This window comes from Amyelois transitella, chromosome 9, assembly GCF_032362555.1.
Source record: "Amyelois transitella isolate CPQ chromosome 9, ilAmyTran1.1, whole genome shotgun sequence".
NCBI lineage: Eukaryota > Metazoa > Arthropoda > Insecta > Lepidoptera > Pyralidae > Amyelois > Amyelois transitella.
In genome coordinates, this window is record NC_083512.1 from 5,703,302 (window position 1) to 5,725,050 (window position 21,749).

At 33.8% G+C, this 21,749-nt stretch overlaps 2 protein-coding genes across 2 annotated transcripts; both read right to left on the reverse strand.

Moving 5' to 3' along the window:
- Positions 1-15,311: 15,311 nt before the first annotated feature.
- On the reverse strand, positions 15,312-16,788 carry LOC106134675 (signal peptidase complex catalytic subunit SEC11A). Its single transcript, XM_013334774.2, has 4 exons — positions 16,627-16,788; positions 16,280-16,539; positions 15,712-15,889; positions 15,312-15,463 (listed from the first exon to the last, which is right to left on the reverse strand). Exons 1-4 carry the CDS (start codon positions 16,672-16,674, stop codon positions 15,413-15,415), a joined length of 537 nt encoding a protein of 178 aa, XP_013190228.1. The 5' UTR covers positions 16,675-16,788; the 3' UTR covers positions 15,312-15,412.
- Positions 16,789-18,126: 1,338 nt separating this feature from the next.
- Positions 18,127-21,533, reverse strand: LOC106134665 (NEDD8-activating enzyme E1 catalytic subunit). The gene is made up of 7 exons (XM_013334764.2): positions 21,518-21,533; positions 21,022-21,366; positions 20,666-20,826; positions 20,241-20,409; positions 18,986-19,235; positions 18,671-18,890; positions 18,127-18,384 (listed from the first exon to the last, which is right to left on the reverse strand). The coding sequence occupies exons 2-7, from the start codon at positions 21,357-21,359 to the stop codon at positions 18,170-18,172; spliced, it is 1,353 nt and encodes a 450-aa protein (XP_013190218.1). The 5' UTR covers positions 21,360-21,366; positions 21,518-21,533; the 3' UTR covers positions 18,127-18,169.
- Positions 21,534-21,749: the final 216 nt, after the last annotated feature.

Consider the following 21,749-nt stretch of genomic DNA (forward strand, 5'->3'; position numbering starts at 1 on the left):
TAAGTTTCATGCAATTAGTCAAGTCAACTAAAAATCTAGCCAATTTAATTCTCGTTTAAGGTGCCACTCCCATCCTGGTTCTGGCTATGGATGTTGTTGAGCCGGTTGTTGCGCCCGATCGTAACACAGTATAGAGAAAAATGGTGAAGTAACCTGATGTTCCCATTCTTTCTATCGTAAATCCACCTAAAACTTTCTACATGACCCATTGGTTGACTGATATATTACTTTTAATGTTAAATTAATAATTTTTTATAAATAAACTTAATTGTGAACCCCAAATCCTTTACACGAAAGTATCAACCAAGATGAAAATGTTAGGCTTTAATACATTAAATAATATAAACATAAAATCTCGCTCTCTCTTTCCCGGAGGAGTAGACATAGAAATCTTTACATTTTCCACGGTCCCTATGTTTTTATATATTTATGTTAACTCTTCGGAAACGTCAAATATAGTTTTCAAGTTTAGATATTAATATAAAAATACATTCTGACCCTTCAAAATCTTCTGATCCAATTCGAATATAATATTCATTCACCCTCACTATCTTTCTATCACTCCAAAATTACACTGTTATTTCTTTATTCTGTTATAATTGAAATCGTAGCATCGACATTCCGCCATCCGCCTTTACCTGTGTACTAGACCGAATAGTTTTTTGAACCAAAAACTCGTTTAAAAGCGGATATTGCATTCGAGAACGTTCCAGTTAGATCGACATATACAGTGTAAACTATTGGTATCTTCCGTATCAACTGGTTTTATGTTTTCAAAATATAGAAATGCTCAACAATGATAAATTTGTAGTAATTATTTCAGTTCCTAATAAAAATAAGGCGTTTAGTTTAGTGTCTTCGGTAAAATATGATGAATGGATGTTCCATTATGAAAGTTATTAAATGTCACTTATTTCTTTATTTTTGCATTAGCAGTTGTTGTGGATATTTGACTACGAATTCTTAAACCATTCCACTCATTATTGTTTAAGTCCTCTAAAATTTATTCTCTTCCGAATTCTCATACTTCTTTTTGATTTCCAATAATTGTAGTGATAGCTAGTGCTATTTTTCTTTCTAAAGTACTAACTCATATCGCTCCAAAAACCAGGACACTCACACTGAAATCTTTCGCGGCACACAGCAAAAGCCTGATATAATCGCATTAAAATTAAAAAATGAGTTTCCGTTTCGGATAACCGTTGAAAACGGCAAAATATGGAGAATTAAGTAGGGATTAGGACTCAAGCGGTTAGAGGCGATCCTGCACTCAGGTAAAATATTAAACGCTTGGGCAAACGGTAATTAATAATGCGCCACAGACCACGACTGCTCGTCCCCTTGCCGGATATAACAGAAAAATTGCCGGATCAAGCTGAACCCGATTAAAATTCTGGAAGCAGTTTTAAGCCACGTTAAAAAGTTACCCCTGCTTTTAAGTCTTTGACCGATAGAGTCCCGAAAGCCTCTAATTACATTAACCAGAATACGTGGATATATTCGGTCGTATATGGAGAATGTCAGAGCAGCCGTCGCATTGAGCCAGGTTAAGAAGTTATTAATTATTTTTCCTAAAGGGCTTTGAAATAGAAACATGGTTTAAATATATAAAGAAACTCATGAACGTAACGGAACTTCTTAATATTTTAAAATTTCATGATCAAAGAATAAATTCTCTTTGATTGGATTTGTTTGCAAATATTTTTAAATTCATGGCCATGGCATTGCCACCTGGTAACAAATCGCGCCAAACAATCTAATTTTATAATTAATAACTTGTAAGATACATAGATTTCGAAGTATTAATAAAAATATGACAATCTTTACAAACATTTTATCAACGAATTAAAATATTATATAATTATTAAACTGTGATCTGTTTTTTTAGTTTAAAATATTTCAAAACTGAAATTATTTACAGAAATATGCAAGAAAATGTAGACAATCAAATGGAAATTAGGAAAGTTACTCTGTAAGTTCAGTTTAAGATAGCGCGAAGAGAAACTGCGATAAAAGTTTCAGATTGAAAGCAAACTGTTTCGAGATTTTACTCTTTTGAAAATAAATGGTACAACATTTACTTTTTATAATTTAGCATGCCTACTTTCTTCTTATAAGTCGATTCAGAACTTCTGAACCAATGACTATGCCAATTAAGATTAAGTTAACTTGTAATTTAAATATGTTATTAAAAAAATCATTTAACGTTTATATAATGTGATAGTAGGTAATAACCTATTTCTTGAAATAACTGTTGTACCATACCAACTGAAATTACGTTATAATTCACTCGACTTATTATTTATTGGCAATCGCGAAATTGATTCCATGACTTTGAACTCGCTCCCATGGGATAAGGAACTTTGAGGGGATGTTACTTATTTTGTTGGCGATGAACCCTTGCAATTTCAATCAAATTGATTTCGGTAGTTACTTACAGTGTTGTAATGGCTTTCTCAGTCGTAATACCATATGCGATAATAAAATCAATTTTAAAAGCTAACTGTAGACAGAACTATAAAAAATGATTCGCTTTTGAATGACAAATAACCCATCACTATAATGCACATTCACAAACAGGCTTGATTGCGCTAAAGAATTATTTATTTCAGTCAATGTTTTATTCAACATTTTACTCAACAAGTGCTACGGGCAAATAGCCAAAAGGTCAGGTTCGAAGATATATCGAAAATAATACATCGGATACTTTGACTACAATGACCTGAGAAACAGTATTAAAAAACCCTTTACCGACTACAAAATACTTAAATCGAAAGTGAAATTTCCATTCCCAACAAAATTGGCAGCAAGTTTTCGACACAAAAGTTCGATTTAATAAGTCAATAAACCGTCGTCGATTGAGCCAATCTCATTTTACGAGTCCCCTGACTGCAAGATCAGACATCCTATAAGAAAACTCAGGCAAGTTTCATGAATCTACAGTAGAAACAATAAGTGATTTAGGAAATAGTGCGCCCGCGGCTTTTATCCCATTTTTGAGATCATTCCATCCCTTTTTCATCCCTTCCGTGCGGTGCAAATTTTGTTGACTCTGGGGTCCCAGAGAACAGAATTGACTTTAGTGTGAGTATCAATGGTATTCTCGCAGTTCAACAATACTCAGCAATGCCTATCTTATCCCAACCAAGTGAAGAAATTTATAAACTAATGTACAGCAAAATTTGAGATGGTTATATAAATATAAAAATTTGTTTAACAAGCCAGACAGAAGATCTGAACTGATTCGGTCTTTCTATACTTTAATAAGTTTTGCTCACCGAATTGGAATAAACTTGTAAGAATATCTATGAGCACTTAGTTTTCCACATCAAAGAATTGGAATCAATTTAATTCTAATATTCACAATTCATCTTAATATACAAATCTGTTTTTCTGATCAAATATCACTTTTGTTCAAATATTTTTCAATTTAAATCTTATCTCTGTTTTTTTAAAAGCAAAATTACTGGGAATATGTAATCGATATTATTGCCTCCACTCACCTGTAAGATTCTGAAAACCCCACTTGCTTCTTGAATAAGTTAAGAAGCGGAAGAAAACCTCTCTGCAATCGTTACACTGACGAGAGTACGGTCTCTATATAAGTTATTTAAGAACCGTTCAGGAATTTGGTCGTAGCTCCCCAACCTCTTTGGAATTCAAGCAGAGGTTTTATAGCCACAAGAGGATCGATTCTGACCAACCTTTACAATTATTTATAATTTTACTTACTTTTCAGCACAAATGAGGATGAAATGGAATCAAAAGTTAACTCTGAACTTTCTGTACGTCCTGTATAAATAAAAGACGATCTGACTTTTGTGTCAGACTCGTAAATAATTAATAATTTTAACCAAAAATTACGAAACATTTAACTTTTTAGCCATACAGTTTGCTGAATAACACTATAAATGCTAGCTTTTATATTCTTTAAAAAACCCATAAAAATTCTTTAACAAACCTCAATCAAGGTAAAAATAATATCGACATTTTCCTATGTTATACTGAAGTAAAGTAGAAATATTTTTTTACTATAATGAAGCAGCAATTGTCAAGAAATGCTTCAAAAGCACTTTTTAAAATTGAATTTCCTTATCTTTGTTCTCCTCTCCTTCTTTTTAGGCATGAAAAATGGGCTATATTATAGCTTATTTAATACAATTTAATAAAACTTTAAGGTTATGATTTTATAATTCCAACTCATGTAAATGACGCCGAATTGTAAATTATACTGCCTCCCTTGCGTTTGCATACATCAATGTCTATATTATGCTTTGGTGCTATTTTATCTAAAACCTCTGGTTTGTAAACCAATCTGTAAGTATTTTAATTTATAAAATAGACAAATCCCGATTACTATAAAATAAAACAAATTAAAATATAAATAAAAGATTCATCTTTAAACACACAGCCAAAGAACGGCCGCTATGGGCTGTAATTGGACATTTAGTTGGTTTCTCATAATATTTATGAAAATGTATATGGGAGAAAAGACGCAGGCATAAGCTAGTTCATAAACCGTTTAAAAATGAAGCTTACAGCATATACCTACTTACTTCTCGGGTGGGTAACGACCACTCGAGTCCAAGTGGCGACTTTTGAGCATCCCTTTGATCCACCATTCAACCGACCTTGTCGCTTAATGACATGGAAGACATTATACGATTTTTTTGGAAATAACCATTATCGTCTGGCGAAAAATGCTTTGATATTGATTATAATATTTATTATTCAAAATATTTTATTAAGTGGGAGTTAAAGATATAACGTAGGTAAATAAGTACTTATCTGTTACATAATTCATATAAATGCATATCTTAATCATCAGATCCGACTTAATCAACCGATAAAAATAATTATTTGAAATTGTCACAAAATTCTTAGTCCAAATATATGATCGATAAATTCTAACGTATTAAAAATAGTGAGCTTTTTGGTATTTAAAATAATAGAACTAAGGGTTATTGAATATATATTCCTTAATATTTCCTATTAGGGAGGACATAACGCGTGAAAATAAATGAATACCTACTACGATAGGAATTTAGGAATTTCAACCTAAAGTTTAGGAGTGGGGTGCATATCTAATTTATGAGTTATTACGTATTTTTAAAGCACGCCATTAAAAACATATGTATATCTGTTTTCGTGAGGAACTTGCAAAGTAAATATAGCCACCTCGCACATTGTTTTACCCAAGGTCTTTAATCATTGGAACAAATTGCATAATACGATAAGGAATCTTCTCGTGCATCACTTAATTTAAATTTTAGTTTAATTTGTTGTAGTCCATCGATGTACAAAATCTAGGCGCTAAATCCTCTTTTTAAAAAGGCTCATGTGAAATTAAAATATCATTTAAGGAAATCTGATTGATTTTTTTTTCTTGTAAGAAGAGTCCCGTCGTTCTAAAGTTCTTAGTTTGTATACAAACGCTTGCTAAACGCTTGGTACTGGTTGCCATCCAAAACTTTTTCTATTTATGATTTCCACGTATTACATTATGCAGTTTCGAAAGCAAAATTACGCTGCGAACATACTCTGACATGAATAAGTTTAAATGACTGGAATACCATAATTTTAGTTTCACCGGAATCTAAATGTTTTGGTTTAGGAAAGCGCTACTCAAACGGTCCCATTAAACTCACCACGATAATGTTAACTTTGTAAAAGCGCGATATTTTTTTTAAATGATCTACTTCATTATACGTACCTAATGTTCACGTTAATAACTCTAGGACGGGGTGCAGGGTATGATAGGTTTTATGGTAATAAAATACCTTTTGAACTCAATTTTTTTATTTTGTGTCCTTATGATGCTATGAAAATAAAAGGCATAAAAATGAAATAAAATTGTGTTTATTCACAAATAATAAATTTAAAAAATATTACTGTATAATGGTTAATAAGTTCATTTGTTAAATGCCTAAATGAATTTACTACAGCAAACGTTGAAACGAGTTTAACTATGTTATAGCAATTTTATTCTCACTGAAATTAAATGAGTATGAGTAGTGACTATATCAACGTAGTTTCTGAATAAAAAGACATTAAGATTGCTTGTCCCACACATTTTGCAGTGTAAATCTATACATATAATAAAATAGTAAAAATATTTTGTCTGTACATTTAGTATTTTTGACTAAAATGGATAGGGACACTTGGAATGAATAACAGAAAGCAAAAATATATTTTTTTCAATTTCTTGTCTGTCTGTATGTATGATTTTTTGATAATGACGGACCACTCCATCTCTTTCCCATGGATGTCGTAAAAGGCGACTAAAGGATAGGCTGACAAAGTTTGGATTATTTTTTAGGCGATGGGCTAGCAACCTGTCACTAGTTGAATCTCAATTCTATCATTAAGCCAAATAGCTGAACGTGACCATTCGGTCTTTTCAAGACTGTTGGCTCTGTCTACCCCGCAAGGGATATAGACGTGACCATATGTATGTATGTATGATCACGATTATCTCCGAAAGTACTGAACCGACTTTTTTTACTTAAAACTTTTACCAATTGCTTTGTTTTAACTCGGAAAAACATTTAAAGTTTGTTTCATCAAAACCGGTTCACAAAAAAAAGTTATCGACATTTGAATGAACTCAAGGCATGAGTTTGCCTGCAAATAAGTTACGAAATTTAAAATTCAAAGTCATTAATCATTGTACGACAGCATAATACCTTTAACATATAAATATAAGTGAAATAAGGCACCCATACAAAAAAGAATAGGACCACTCCATCTCTTTCCCATGGATGTCGTAATAGGCGACTAAGGGATAGGCTTACAAACTTGGGATTCTTTTAAGGCGATATGGGCGAGCAACCTATCACTATTTGAATCTCAATTCTATCATTAAGCCAAATAGCTGAACGTGGCCATTCAGTCTTTTCAAGCCTGTCGGCTCCGTCTACCCCGCAAGGGATATAGACGTGACCATATGTATTCTCTCGTCCACATTCTATTCTAAGTTTGGATATTTGTGAAGTTGACGTTATTGAAGAAAATGCTGCAGTGCAGTTTGTTACCGCTTCTTCTGCACTGACGCCTAGGAAGCGGCAGTAAACTTAGTTTTTAAGTAATTTATTTGACGTCAACCAATTTTATGAAACTAAAAGTTTTGACAATTATTAAGCGATATGAAGTATCCTATATAATAATGAATAAAAATTTTGAATTTGAATTTGACATAATGTACGATCGCGTTCATATCTGCAGTCATAGTTTTAAAATTCTTACGGGTTAAAATAGCGTGCACTGTGGTTCCACTAGATACACACACACATGCATATTTAAAAAGAATAAATATTCCTTCAAATGAATACGGTCTTTAATACCAATGATTACTAAGTAAAACAGTTTATTATTCTATGACATATAACATAACAAAACAGAAAGAGAGGGTAATCAACGATGTCCGAACTGGGCCCGATAATTGTCGATCGAGATATCGTCGTCTCTCATTATTTGCATAAGATTTGCCTATAGAGGGAAGCCTGCGACTGCCAGACTTATGTCATTTCAATAAAGTTGAAAGTTTGTCTGCACACGACCCTAACATAGGTAGTGGTTCCTTTGAAAGTTATTGGGTAGCAATTTTATTACTTCGTTTGTGCAAGTGAGATCTAAGATATACTAGATAATCTCGCTTGCTCACACTCGCTTGTTCTAGTTACTAGCGGATTCCGAAGTTTTTCAAGGAATTTCTGTCTATTAAAAAAATATATATTGTTACTGACAATTTTTAATGTTTCAAGGTGCCATTTGAACTAAGTAACTGACTGACTAACTAACTGATATCTAAGAATTACGATACCCGTGTCTTCAAACACGGAAATCAGCAATAAATATTAAACAAGAGGGAGCAAAATAAAACACTCAATAATTAAAATTAGTAAATTTTATTGAAACAGTTTACCTATAGTTTTGTTTACATATTGATGATTATATAAAGGTATACATACAGCATATTACACTAATTTACCTATCTCCTGTTATTAAGGTTACAGCTTAATTATTCGTTTTCATAAAGAAAAGATATTGAAGCTGTCCTTAAAATACTATCTAAGTAGTAGTTTTAATATAAACTGGCAGAACCTTTCACGCACTATATGGACTCGATACACAGGGTAGTTGTTTTGCACAAATGATATTGCATATCATCAATCGGATAAATACACCGCACAGTTGGTAACATGGTTTCTTGCAGCACTTGCACATAATGAGCAGCTGTAGCGCATCCTGCTATCTACACCTGTTCCCCAGGTCCAGCAGCACTCATCTAGCCCCACATATTTACAGATATGCGTCCAGACTCCATATTTGGCACAATATTTTTTTCTTCATACCGAGTTGCATTTCTTCGCCATAAATGAAGCCTACCGTGTTGCGATGACGTAAACGAACTTTTTGTCCGTAAATATCGCCGTGTTCCAGTCAAAATCCAAATACTGCCGAGCAAATTCTAAATGTTTTTGCTTATTTATTTCGGCTAAATACGGCTTTCTTGCTGGCTGTCTGTGGAATAGTCCCTCACGGTGCAAACTCGACGAACAGTAACCACTGATGTGTCGAACTGTTCCGCAAATGTTCTGGTCGGTATGAAGCCTTTATTTTCGTACTGTTCCACCATGGATCTCCGCTGTGTGGCGTGTCGCTGTGTTGATAAGCGGACGACGGTCGCTGCGCGGTCTACTTTTTACACTACCCTCTTCTTGATGGCGCGTTACCCAACGCTTAACCGTTGTTGTTTATTGTGTTATTTGTGTGAATGTGTGAGTGACAGCGGTGACTGCAAGCTATAAAGTTTTGCGAACTATGACTGCAATTATGAACGCGACCGTACATACATTATGTCAAATTAAAATTCAAAAACTACATACATATGTAGTCTACTTTAATTTCGATACCACCACAACGGCCTCAGTGGGCCAGTGGTTGGCGCATGAGACTGTGAAGTCGGCGGTCCAAATTCGAGCCCCAACAAAAACAAGATATTTATTTTTATTAAAAAATATTTTTTTCTGGTTGTTAAAATATTTTATTTAAAAAAACTGAAAATCAAAATACTTCATATAATAAAACGGTAAAAATATTTTGTCTGTACATTTAGTATTTTGACTGAAACGGATAGAGTTTATTTTTACATTTTTGTGTGTCTGTCTGTATCTGACTGTATGATCAAGATTCCACTCGAAATTTACGCGGACGAAGTCGCGGGCAACAGTTAGTTAACAAAATAATAATAATTTTATGAGCAATGAAAATTACATAGTTTTTTTATTATCATTTAATTCGTTTATTCGCATAAGTTATTCGGCGCCTCATTTGGGCTTCCCTGCTTCGCATAACATTAACTTGGGTGCCATATTAGTCACACCATACCGGATTTCCTTCTTCACAAAACTGATTGTAATCGGAAATGTATGTACTTATTACAGGGATTGGGATAAATACATGTTTTACTTCAAAGAATGATATTTAAATTGTAGTTCTTACACAAATACATAGTAATTGCCTACGGTGTATGAAAGCAAAAAATGTACCTATCTAAGGGTTTACGTTTAAATAGAATTTGATCTCACGTAAGAAGGAAGCTAAGCCTAGTGGTCAACACACGTCACACATTATAATTAATTCATGTAAATACCTAATTAAAAAAATAGATAAGTAATTTTTATTTATTATATTAATGGCATAAGAGTAAATTAAATTAATTTGATTATCTGCAAAACATCTGTGAGATGGTTTATTGTAGTCTGCAGTTTTGATACTCGTTGCTGCACATATGGTGCTAATTTAGGACGCCTGCCTAATTTATTCAAGTAGTTTCCATTACCGCTGAAATCTGCACTATTTACGTTATGGAACGTACCTATATTTGTGTGTTATTAAAGATTCATTTTAGTTCACAACAGTAGGTATGTAACATATCAATTAAAAATTAAAAAGGTTCCATTGGTTCTGTAACAAAATATTCACAACTAACATTACATTATACAAGTAGTTTACGAAATTCTTTCAAAATGGATACTTAATTTTTTTATGTGTTTATAGAAAGGTGTAACAACTCAATCCATATAGAATAAAGTGTATTACTTATCTATCTTTTTTTGTTTTTGCTAGTTAGATAGGTAAGTATAACTTAATTATTCCAATTTCGACTGAATAATTCTATGGAAGGGCGTAATCCATAGGCTTATACATATTTTGTAACTGTCTAAGTATTTACAAAGATAGTAACTAATACTATAACAAAATAAATGACTCTGTACATACATTTTCTCAATAAGCAAAAAATATTTTAAAAGATGTAATTCTCCATTTTAAAGATATACTATGGAAACCTTATACTTATCTGATAGTGCTTTCTCGCTAAATGTTCAGTAAACGAATTAAGGTGTTAAAGTTTAAAGACGGCTCTATCTCTGAGCTACTCTCCTAATTAACTGCAAGACGCTTTTTCACGTCCCGCCTGTCTGGTGGATCACGTGAAACTATTTGAGTTATCTTTCTGCTTTATTTACTTTTTTATTACTTCCATGTAGATACGTTTGAATGCGACAAACAGAGTAGACCTTTTTCACGTAGTTACAACTTTACAAAAACATTTTTAGAAAGCAGGCCAGTATTTCTTTTGTCATTAGTCATCACTCCTACTTACTTGTGAATTTATTTCCATATCCTAATTTCTAGCCTCTAATTAGTTAGTTGACTAAAACTACAGAAATTTGTGAGTGTAGTTTAAAGTTTTATTATTTATGGAATATTATAGTTTCATGGAAGGAGAGTTTGTTAATTGTGCCTTATTTTTCTTCCTAATTATCTTGTAAGTGTTTTGTATATTAAGTAGATTTACTACATAATAGGTAAATTAATCAATACATACGGGACTAATCACACAGATGACAGATTAAAAATAAATCTTGAACTTAATATACACATACACTCAAAACACATAACCCTACTTCTGTCGTACTTGGATATCAGTCTTCAAAAATACACTTACTAACGAACCTATGTAGTAGATACATTATTTAAACAGCGATTCCCCCAAAGAATCTCACAATTTGTTAACAATATGAGCTTACAACTGAAGCATTGTTTAAACATTAACAGTATCGTTAGAACCCTCATTTCTCTCATTTAGTAGAATGTAACACACCTCCATAGCGATTACTTTAACGCCTAAGACGCCCTTAATGAGCCAGGGAATATTTCTTACGGACTCCCCTTAATTGTAATGATTCTGATTAGTCATGTCGATGGATTTGCCACTTACCTTCCAATGAACCATTTAGTGTAGGCAATTAACATTGATTGAAAACAATTATTGATACATTTGTATTATTTTGTAGGTATTATTCTGTTACAAAAGGTGTTCAAGATTATTTCTAATCCCTATGAGATGAGACAAAGAAAATTCATTAATTCATTCATATAGTCACGTCTATATCCCTTGCGGGGAAGACAGAGCCAAAAATCTAGAAGAGACTAGTAGGCCACGTTCAGCTGCTTTGCTTTATGATAGAATTGAGATTCAAACAGTGGCGGGTTGCTAGCCCATCGCCTTAAACACGAATCCCAAGTTTATAAGCCTATCCCTTAGTCGCTTCTTACGACATCCATGGGAAATGAGATGGAGTGGTCCTATTCTTTTTTATTTTCATATGACAAAGAAAATTTTATTTAATTTGACATAATTTAACGTGTGCTCATAGTGAGATTTACGAATTTAATCACATAAAATCTGAAATCATTTTGTAATTTGTATCATCCTTCATACAAGTAAGAGTAGGTTCCCCTGCAAAGGTAGCATACTAACGGAAATCTAACTAAGTAGGACTTGGACTAGATTATAAATCCGGGATTTTGAATTTGTGGATTCTCGACAACGGCATCTTACCTAATATTCATCTAAAGACAGTAAAATACGGATGTTTAATATTAATCGCTGCCTTCTTTTATTTATTTCCCAAGTCACACCTTGTTAACTTTGTAAAAGGTCTCTGGGGAAATATGCTTTCTTGCTGTGGAATTTGTTTCTCGGCCATGCGAGAGATAGCACTTAGGTACATCATATTCCGTAAAATGACATTTAGAAATATCGATCGAGTCATAAACATGCATTTATAGATAGATTAACATAATCTACATACTTACATATTAATAATTTAAAGAATTGACAATTAACAATCTTAGGTTCCGACTTAAATAATTGATACCTAAATTATTTCTTGATAAGAATCTTTAAAAATAAATAGAATTTGCCACATATAATTACTAAAAGCAAGGCAAGTAAGTGAAAAGACTCATCAATCACAATCCTGATGAAAACCGGGCAATAAAAAGAAACGTGCAAAACGAAAAATTAATCTCGAGGGCAAACGTTCGGTTTGTCAAACAAAGCCGTACCGCTGATCCGTGCTGACCGATTTTTATAGCCGTAAAATAAAGTTTAAAGTTAGGAATGTTTGCCAAAACTCTCATAGATAGAGTATGGGAATTGGGATGCACATCGCGGGCGGCCCGCCGCGCCGCTCCTCGTAAATACACAAAAACTTGCTGCCAAACTTCCAGTGCACTTGTTTATGAATACGGCCCTCGCTGGACCAGATTCCAAATAAATGATGAAGTTTGGTATGAAAAAATGTATGGGTAGGTAAATATAAATATTGTGTTTATCCAGAAACCATACCTAATCTATATAAATTTCTTTCACTAAGTGGGTATCTAAATATTTTTACTCAGCTCTATTCTCATGAAAATCTTGAGAATTCACATGGTGAGGAAATCACAATCAACCAGTTGGTGTCCATGGTTGTATTGATCTAAAATATCCATCACCCAATTAAAATTTAGTCGGATTTAAGATGCAATCGACCAATAAATTCACAAGTAACAATGAATTATTACCGAAATATTCCTCTAGTGCTTTCCCTCGTTAAGACCCACCAACGAGAAAAAATAACGCAAGTATTAAATAAGGGAGAGTCATCACAAAATAAATTATTCAGAGGGATTATTAATGTTGGTTTTCAGTTATATTGACACCTGCCTGACCCCAGAGTTCCGAGGAGGAATATCGGGGTATTCAAACATTAATCATTTAAGGACATGGTCACTATAATCTCTCGTTAGATATATTGTACTTAAAAAAAACTTACACAAAATAATTATCAGATGATATAAATTAAAAAAAGCTTGTGTGTCACTGATTGTGTTCATGTCAGTATAAACTATATGTAAATATACTTAGGTAACAAGTATCCTAATAAATTTTGCACTGTTAGGTACATACCGAGTACTTAAGTAAGTAGGTACTTTCAATGCAAAATTAAAAGCCTTCATAGATATTTATGCACTAAATTAAAAATAACCGGATATTTATATTAAACTCGCAGTACTTTTATCCAGTGTGCCAGCTGCATCTCTTTCTGTGCAAATTGTAAAAATCAATCAAGGAAAAGGTTAACAAAATATTTATCTAGGATTCTTATAGGCGATGGGCTAGCAGCCTATTTTAATTCCATCATTAAGCCATACAGATGAACGTAGCTTTCCATTTTTTTTTTGGTTCTGCCTAGCCGGTAAGAGATTAAGACATGATTATATGTACCTATGTATTTTTAAATTGCTATCTAATATTATAGCAGCTGATGTTTATAACTATAGATAGATAAAAAACACTTTTTACGCAGTAATTTTTACCAGCGTTTGAAAACGAAAGCTCATTTTTAGTCATGAATAATAAATTAACGACCTTAGCATTTGGTTCAATAGTTTGAACCCAATAATCTTGATAGTACCTCAATAATCACCTTTGAAATCCTTTAAAAATATCTAATCGTATTTAAGTGCGTTTTACCGAACTAGCACAACTTATAAAATATACCGACTTGTAAACGTGGTAAACGAGTAGGTATTCAATTTCAAAGACGTAACAATATATTCCTTATCAAAGTTAGTGCAGTTCATAGATAAGAATATGTACTGGTTCCGCTTTTGGCCATGACCTAGGTCTAAAAGACCACCCCAGTCACCGGTACCTATTAATGACAAAGTAATCGTGCAATAATAACCTATTATGTATTATGCAATTTAAAATTTTTAAATGATCTCGTCGCTTGCCGGTGCACATTAAAAATTTTACTTTTATTGCGCTGTAGAGGCATTAAAAAATTCGGTCACCACCACACGCTACCTATGCGGTCATCTGACTTTAGTAAAAATAAAGCGTTTGTTGCTTTTCAGAATATCTTACCCTACCATATACTTAGTCTTTTTTATCTTACAACAATAGTATAGGTAGACTATAAGTTTTGTAACGATTTTAATCGAAATACTTATATTTTAGGAAGCAATAAGTATCTCCTAAATATCCACGAAATAATAAAAAGAACATTGCCATAATAAAATTTCCGAGTGAAGCACGATTACTAAAATAACCTTACGTATAACTGCTACGAATGTGCTACGATATCGCTACAATCGTAGAAGATTAAAAACTAAAAGCGAAGGCTAGTACGTAAGGCACGGTATAGACTATTCCGAGGTCCTGTCTTTGTACTCAAATTGCCTACAACAAAATTGATTCAAAGGTCAGAGGGATTCCCAAAGGTTTATTGACAGAGAATGGTTTTAGTAGGTAAAAATTTTTCTTTCTTAGGTACACGTGAATAAAGTAAAAATAAAGTGAGTTCTGGCAAATCTTGCATATAAAAAGAAACGTTGTTTCACAAACTTACAAACTCTACTTTTATATATCTACATGCTCAAGTCTTGTTCAGGTCCGAATGTCAATATCGATTATCTAGTAACATACATTTGTTTATATGCATTTGTTTATTTTTAATCCATTCTATGGGACAAAACTCACAAAACCTCCAACATTCTAAAACCACTAACGCCATCTACAACGTTCATCCCAAAATAAAGTATTCTTTGTTTCTGCTCTTCGAGTCTTATCAGAATGCACATACGAAAGCTTAACACATTGGTCAAACATTTTAGTAATGGTATGTATGTTTAGTATTTACAACCTTCGCAATATAAACATATACATAAATCAAGATCAACATACAATCAAGCAACACATTGAACTATTACAATATTTTTGTTACAGATAACACTGACATAAATTATTTCAAGTTATGCAATGCCATTAATAACTTTGGTTTTACCTATAATGAAGATCATTTGACTTAGGTTCGAGACTTGTGTTATGATATTCTCAAATCAAATCAAAATCTTTTATTTGCTTATTATTATTTACTTATATCAATGTAGGAAAAAAATCAATTACACTAGAGAGAACTTCATTTAATCATAAAATTAAATTACATCCATAGAGCCAATGTATTCTCCCACAGACCAACTCGGCAACCTTCAGATCATGTTAGGGCTGTCACTCTCTGTGCACTAAGACATAAATTGCTAGACAGGCTAACACAGCAAACTGAAACAAGGAATTATTCATTACATAGTGATTAGACAATTACAGTTATCTTAAATTTCAAATATATATTACTCGTATATGGGAGAAATTTGTTTTGGTAAGTCCTCCTATTTGTGCAAAATTTAAGACTTTCATAGAAGTAGACAAATTGAATTTTAATTCCCTGAGGGGTAGGCAGATACTACATATATCTTTTGCTTAATCAACATTCATAACTTTTAAATGCAAGCTTTTAAATAATGCCTTACCTTAAACTTAGGATATTCATTCATATATATTGTGACCATTCCCACATAGGGTAGGAATCCCCTTGCCCGGCCCACTACATCTTTCTTCGTTAACCACAACTGTCCCTGGGCATACAAGCCTCGGTCATCCACACTATTGTTGTCACCTTTGGTAAGAAATTTTACAGTTCCATTGTTCCTGAAAGAGAGATTAATAAAAATATAGATATGTAGATTATATTTATATAGGCATGTACAAAAAAGAGTAATATAAAATGATAATACAGACAGCAAAAGTATATTTAAAGTTTGCAAAATGCGATAAATACAAAATATGCAATTTATTTTGCTCATAAACAATTCTCAAAGAAATAAATTTATTACCAAGCAAGAATTGAGTGTTGCTACCTTAAATAACAAGATAGGGAAAATATAAACATATTATTTTAAATACATCCGAAAGGGTAAGGGTATGAAGATTCTGGTATACATATGTATAAATTTAAGACCTTGTTGTACTCATATTATGCAAATAAAAATTTTAATTTGAATTTAGGTGTTGGTCCCATAACAAAATTTATTTACTTACTTTTCATGAAGCTTTAAAACTCTGTGAACAATAGGAATATCACGACCCTCAACTTTGAAGACGACGATTTCACCCACACGCACAGGTTCCTCCGGGTAGTTGGTCAAAAACAGCAGGTCCCCTCTGTGGAACGCTGGTTCCATACTGCCTGACAATACCACAACAATCGGACTTTCACTGCCCGTTACCACCATTAAACCTTTCCATATCATTAGGGCAGACGACACTATCATACCAAAACTTAAAACTTGGTAGATAAACTGAAATGAAAGTAAAAAATTGTAAGAAAAACAACCGGGCCGACATTGCGAACGTCATCTCAATGTTTTCAATGAAACATCACGTACCTGTCGCTTATTCATGCGCTTTACATCGTCGAAAAGGCTGTCCAACATTTTTGTATAATTTAGTTTATTTTTATTCTTATTTTGTCAATATTTTTATGGTTATTTTCATCAAACTTTTCCCCGTCGACAAAACAGGGGTCGATGACAAGCTATACCACGTCAGATATGTCATTTACATTTTTTTTTAAATTTTTGTAATGTCGATGCACTGATGTCAATGTCAAACAGCTATATATATGTTTTTAGGCATAACGATGGCATGTGATTGTGATGTTGACAAAGTTTACGTTTAAATAAAGTTTTAGCCATTTTTTCAGAATTGCGTTATGCCATTATGGCGAAATCTATACGCTACAAGTCAAACAATAAAAAAATAAAATCACCCGACGCTATCAATCAAAAACAGCGAAAAACCTAAAACGCGAAAGCAAAGATTTCTCGGATTGGAGCTATAAATACTACCTCCGACACATCGTTGGAGCCGCGGTTTCCCAGGCAAAACACCTAGCCTGGCGGAAGATCTTCCCTTTGGTGGCGGTCGAGCCGAATCATCGCTCCCGCTACATTGGTGACCCCTACATGATTGGAAGAAACCTTCTTCATGAACTCCAATCCCTTACCATTATCACTCCTCACTCTGCGAGCAGTCTCACAGCAAGCCAGCAACTGGGTATCGCAGCAGGTCCATCGCAGCCGAATCACCGAGTTTCCTGGTCCTGTCTCCACACCCGCACTCACTCTCGTCGACTTCAGCGACCGACGCATCTACCGCAGCCCACACCTGGATCTCTTCGACGGCCGCTTTTCTCTCCAGCGTGGCAGCTCTGCACGATTTCTCCCGGCGCCAACAAGTCGACTTCGCTCTTTACTGTCTCGACTCCTGCCTCACTAGGACTTCGAGCAACTTCCAACTCACTGGAAGGCAACTGGCATTTGCAAGTCTTGGGGGGAGAACTGTGGCGAAATTTACACGCCACAAGTCACAAAAATAAAAAAATAAAATCACGCGACGCTATCTATCATAAACAGCGAAAAAACCTAAAACGCGCAAGCAAAGATTTCTCGGATTGGAGCTATATACGTACACAACCCCGACACAACATCGTTGAAGCCGCGGTTCCCCAGGCATAACACCTAGCCTGGCGGAAGATCTTCCCTTTGGTGGCGGTCGAGCCGAATCATCGCTCCCGCTACACCATGTAGAAGACAGTATGCCATAACAACATTTGAGCAACAGTAACCCCTTTGATGTATAATTTCGTGATATTGCTTACTCAATAACTTTATCACTTCTATGCCACTAACGAAATACTTAGATAATTTGTGCCACTTGTTCAATGATACTACTGGGACAAAATTATCCAACTTGGCCCACCACGGGACAACTCAATGAAACAAGTGAGACTGGGATAAACAGACATCAGCTCAGGTACCTATCTCTAAACTTCTTTAGACAATCCTATCCCAAACAGGCTTCTAAAAAAAACTATTTTTCATGTACTCAAAATATTTATAAACACTCCTTTTTACTATTTACAGAATTTTATCGACTCATATCAACATCAGTATTATCAAAGAATTTCAATTTTATTGTTATGGTGTTGGGAGTTGTTACATCTGCCACTAGAATATCGGCGCCATTGTAAAGACCTAATTCCGTTATTTTCTTTTTCAGATTATCACGGGTCCGCTCTTCAATACTTTTAATTGAGGACATATACAGGGTCTTATTGCGTCCATTTATTACTGTGGTTATACCTGTAACAAATAGTTAAATTAGAGAAAAGTCTTTATGTGATCCGTGAGTTAGCAAATTAGTTTAAATAATAAGTTAAAAATTGTATTAAGAAAAAGGTTGAATTTCTTTCCATAATAAATTTGGTTTATAGTTACCGATTCATACACAAATGTTTTTGAAAAGGAGAAAACTTATTTGAAGTTGACAATACGCGACTATATCCACAAACATCAGGCAAGCAAGAAGCAAACTCAGGAAAGCAGATATATAAATTGCATAAGATTAAAAAAAATTACAAGTCATTACCTGGACTTTTCATTAAGTACCCTTGATCTTCACAAAGTTTGTCATAGATCATTTGCAAAGTCGCATCAGATTGTATTTCCATAACTCTCGTAGTATTACTGCATGCAACACAGTCTGGTCGTTTTTCAGCAGCAAATGTGTATGTGTAGACGCCATCTGCCATATTCATTACCATGTAGTTGTTCATATTCGCGCAGCATGAGGACGCTAGCTTGAAAACCTGAAAACATTTTTAAAAAATTCAAAGAAGAGTAAGTTATTAAATTTGCAAAATTTATTTTTTGTTCATTTACAGTTGAATCAAAACCAACCAACCTCAGTAGCACATGCGGCAGCAATAGCAGCATTGGTACTAGCAACTGCTGGGATAATATTCTTTAACACTCCTTGCGTCAGTCTGTATGTAACATTTGGGATGCCGTGCTTCAAAGCTCTTTCCTGAGCTTTCTCTAACACCCAAGCTACATGTTGGGGATCATCGCCATCTAATGGGGTAGTTTCACCCCAAGGATTCTCTTTAGCCCATTGAAGTACTTTCACATATTCTATACAATGTTCTGGCAACCTAAAACAAACAAATTCAAATTTTTTATTCATTATTATAGGATACTTCATACATACATACATATGGTCACGTCTATATCCCTTACGGGGTAGACAGAGCCAATAGTTCCGAAAAGACTGAATGGCCAAGTTCAGCTGCTCGGCTTAATGATGGAATTGGGATCCAAATAGTGACAGGTTGCTATAGTTTGGTGCCGGGAACCACACGGCACTGGTATACTGGTAGGATACTTCATATTGCTTAATAATTGTCACATCTTTTGGTTTCACAACATTGGTTGACGTCAAATAAATTACTTAAAACTAAGTTACTAAAAGAAGAAGCGGTAACAACTGCAATGCAGATTTTCTTTAACAACACCAACTTCACAACTATCCAAACTAAGAATTGAAATGTAGACAAGAGAATACATTATTAATTTATTTATAAAAGATTTAATTATAATAAAAAATTTTTTTTACTAATTGCCAATATATAGATTTATGTACAGAGAGTACTGAATTTTGATTTAGGTTCAAATCAAACTACAATAAGCCTTCTGACAATGTACTTTCTTTACATACTCTTTGAATTTTTGGTTAGGCATATCAAGAACAGACTCCGGCAACCTATTATAAAATCATAGTATAAACAAAAGAGGAGTCATTCTAATTATTATACATATGTGTGTCAGATAAACTTTTCAGCGTAGGGCAATTTTATTGCTGACCAGTTTTCCAACTGTACTGTCCTACATTGAGTGTGCTGAGGCTCTAAGTCTATGGTTTATGATAAGTTTATGTCAACCTACAAGGTGCAATTTGCCTACTAGATCTGGAACATTAAATCATTTTTCATATGGGGCATGATTCCAACACTTAACCTAGCCTGGTAAAAATGCAAATATGTACATCATGTTGATGTCAATCCATGTTTTGCACATGTTATTCAATATAGTCCCATTCTTATATTACGATACTTCACATTAAAAATCCTCATCATATTTTTATTTATAATTATCTTTACCTTGGGGTATTAGCAATAGTACATAAAGGGAATGTTTTCTGAGGAGGATAAAGGTCCAGGGTGCATTCAATGCAAGCACTCATTCCTGGCAAGATCACTCTGGCATTCCCTTTGAACCCTTCAGTACCTCCATCTACTAGTGGTATAACACTGCTCTGGTCTAAAGATCCTGTAAAAATAAAAAAACAAATTAGTGTATCATGTGATGATGACCAGAAATAAATTATAAAAACTGGAAATTAAATGTTAGTTGAGTAAAAAACTGCAATACAAAAATTTTAACTTCATGGATCACAATGGATATATCTAACAAAACAGATGACCTCTAGAGAACTAATACATCAAATACATACATAATATGTTTTCTTTTTGATGTTGAATCTATATTTAAAAAAAAAAAAATTGTAATTATTTCTTATACTCACTATCATCATTGTACTGCAACAAGGACATCAGCATGCCATTCAGCCATCTTCTAGCAACAATGGAGTCAAGCCCACACACAACTATGTGGAACTGCCGGTAAAAGCCCTCATCCAGATCTTGAATTGGACAGTGGTGAGCAATGGCTTCACATCCAGGTATCCTTAAAGAAAAAAATAAATATGCTATAACTTCATATGACCTATTTTTTTCTGCATAAAATTATAGTTTTTTGAAGGTTCAACCAGCCAGTTGGAGTGTCGGTATTATTTAATTACTATTATTGCAACCCATAACCAAAGGACTAACACAACAGCTACAACAACAGGCAAGAAATGAATAATGTTAGCTTGTTTACCTTTTATTCACAAACTCCACAGCACATTTAGCTTTAGAAAGACCAATATCACTCTTTCTAAATAGAAACTGCCTATTCAAATTAGATAATTCTATAGTGTCCATGTCAACAACATGTATCTTCTTGAAACCCATTAAAGCCAAATCTTTCAGCAGCTCACAGCCAAGGCCGCCGGCGCCAACTACCAGCACTTTACACGAATTCATAAGAAAATCCAATATTTCAGCTGAGGGTTCAAAATCAGGATGACAAAAGGGGCCCGATCGTTCTAACAATTTTCTTAAGTGATGCCACTTTCGTTGCTGGTAATCTGAAATCTGAATCTCACCAGAAGCCATTTTAAACCTGAAACACACAAACACATCAAAAAAAATTATACGAGAACTATTATTATGCGAAATTTGAAATAGCGTAAGAGAGTACGGCGAAATAGTAAAAAAACCAGTCAGTGGTATTTTATCAGAGTGTACTCCAGAGAATTCATTGAGGTCCTTACCTTCTTTCAGGGGTTAAAATAGACTTTTAAATAGAGGTTTTAAACGAGAATACTTGACAGGACAGGATAACTTGGTTCTTTTTATGCTTTACCGAGCTTTTATCTACTAAAAGAACAGTTAAAAACACCAACTTCAGTTGGCAATTAGATTATTGATATCATGCACCTACTGACTTATTTCAAAGTCAATGTCAGTCAATCTGTCACACCATAGATTAAAAAAAGCTTGAAT

Excerpts from the sequence above, each read along its gene's own strand:
- LOC106134675 (XM_013334774.2), bottom strand. The coding sequence starts at position 16,674 with ATGTTGGACAGCCTTTTCGACGATGTAAAGCGCATGAATAAGCGACAG. Across the intron at positions 16,540-16,626 it reads AGCGCATGAATAAGCGACAG|TTTATCTACCAAGTTTTAAG; the intron begins GTACGTGATGTT and ends CTTTCATTTCAG. Across the intron at positions 15,464-15,711 it reads ATGAATATCCTAAGTTTAAG|TTTGCTGTGTTAGCCTGTCT; the intron begins GTAAGGCATTAT and ends TCCTTGTTTCAG.
- LOC106134665 (XM_013334764.2), bottom strand. The coding sequence starts at position 21,359 with ATGGCTTCTGGTGAGATTCAGATTTCAGATTACCAGCAACGAAAGTGG. Across the intron at positions 20,827-21,021 it reads GTGGAGTTTGTGAATAAAAG|GATACCTGGATGTGAAGCCA; the intron begins GTAAACAAGCTA and ends TTTTTCTTTAAG. Across the intron at positions 18,385-18,670 it reads GTACTTAATGAAAAGTCCAG|GTATAACCACAGTAATAAAT; the intron begins GTAATGACTTGT and ends TATTTGTTACAG.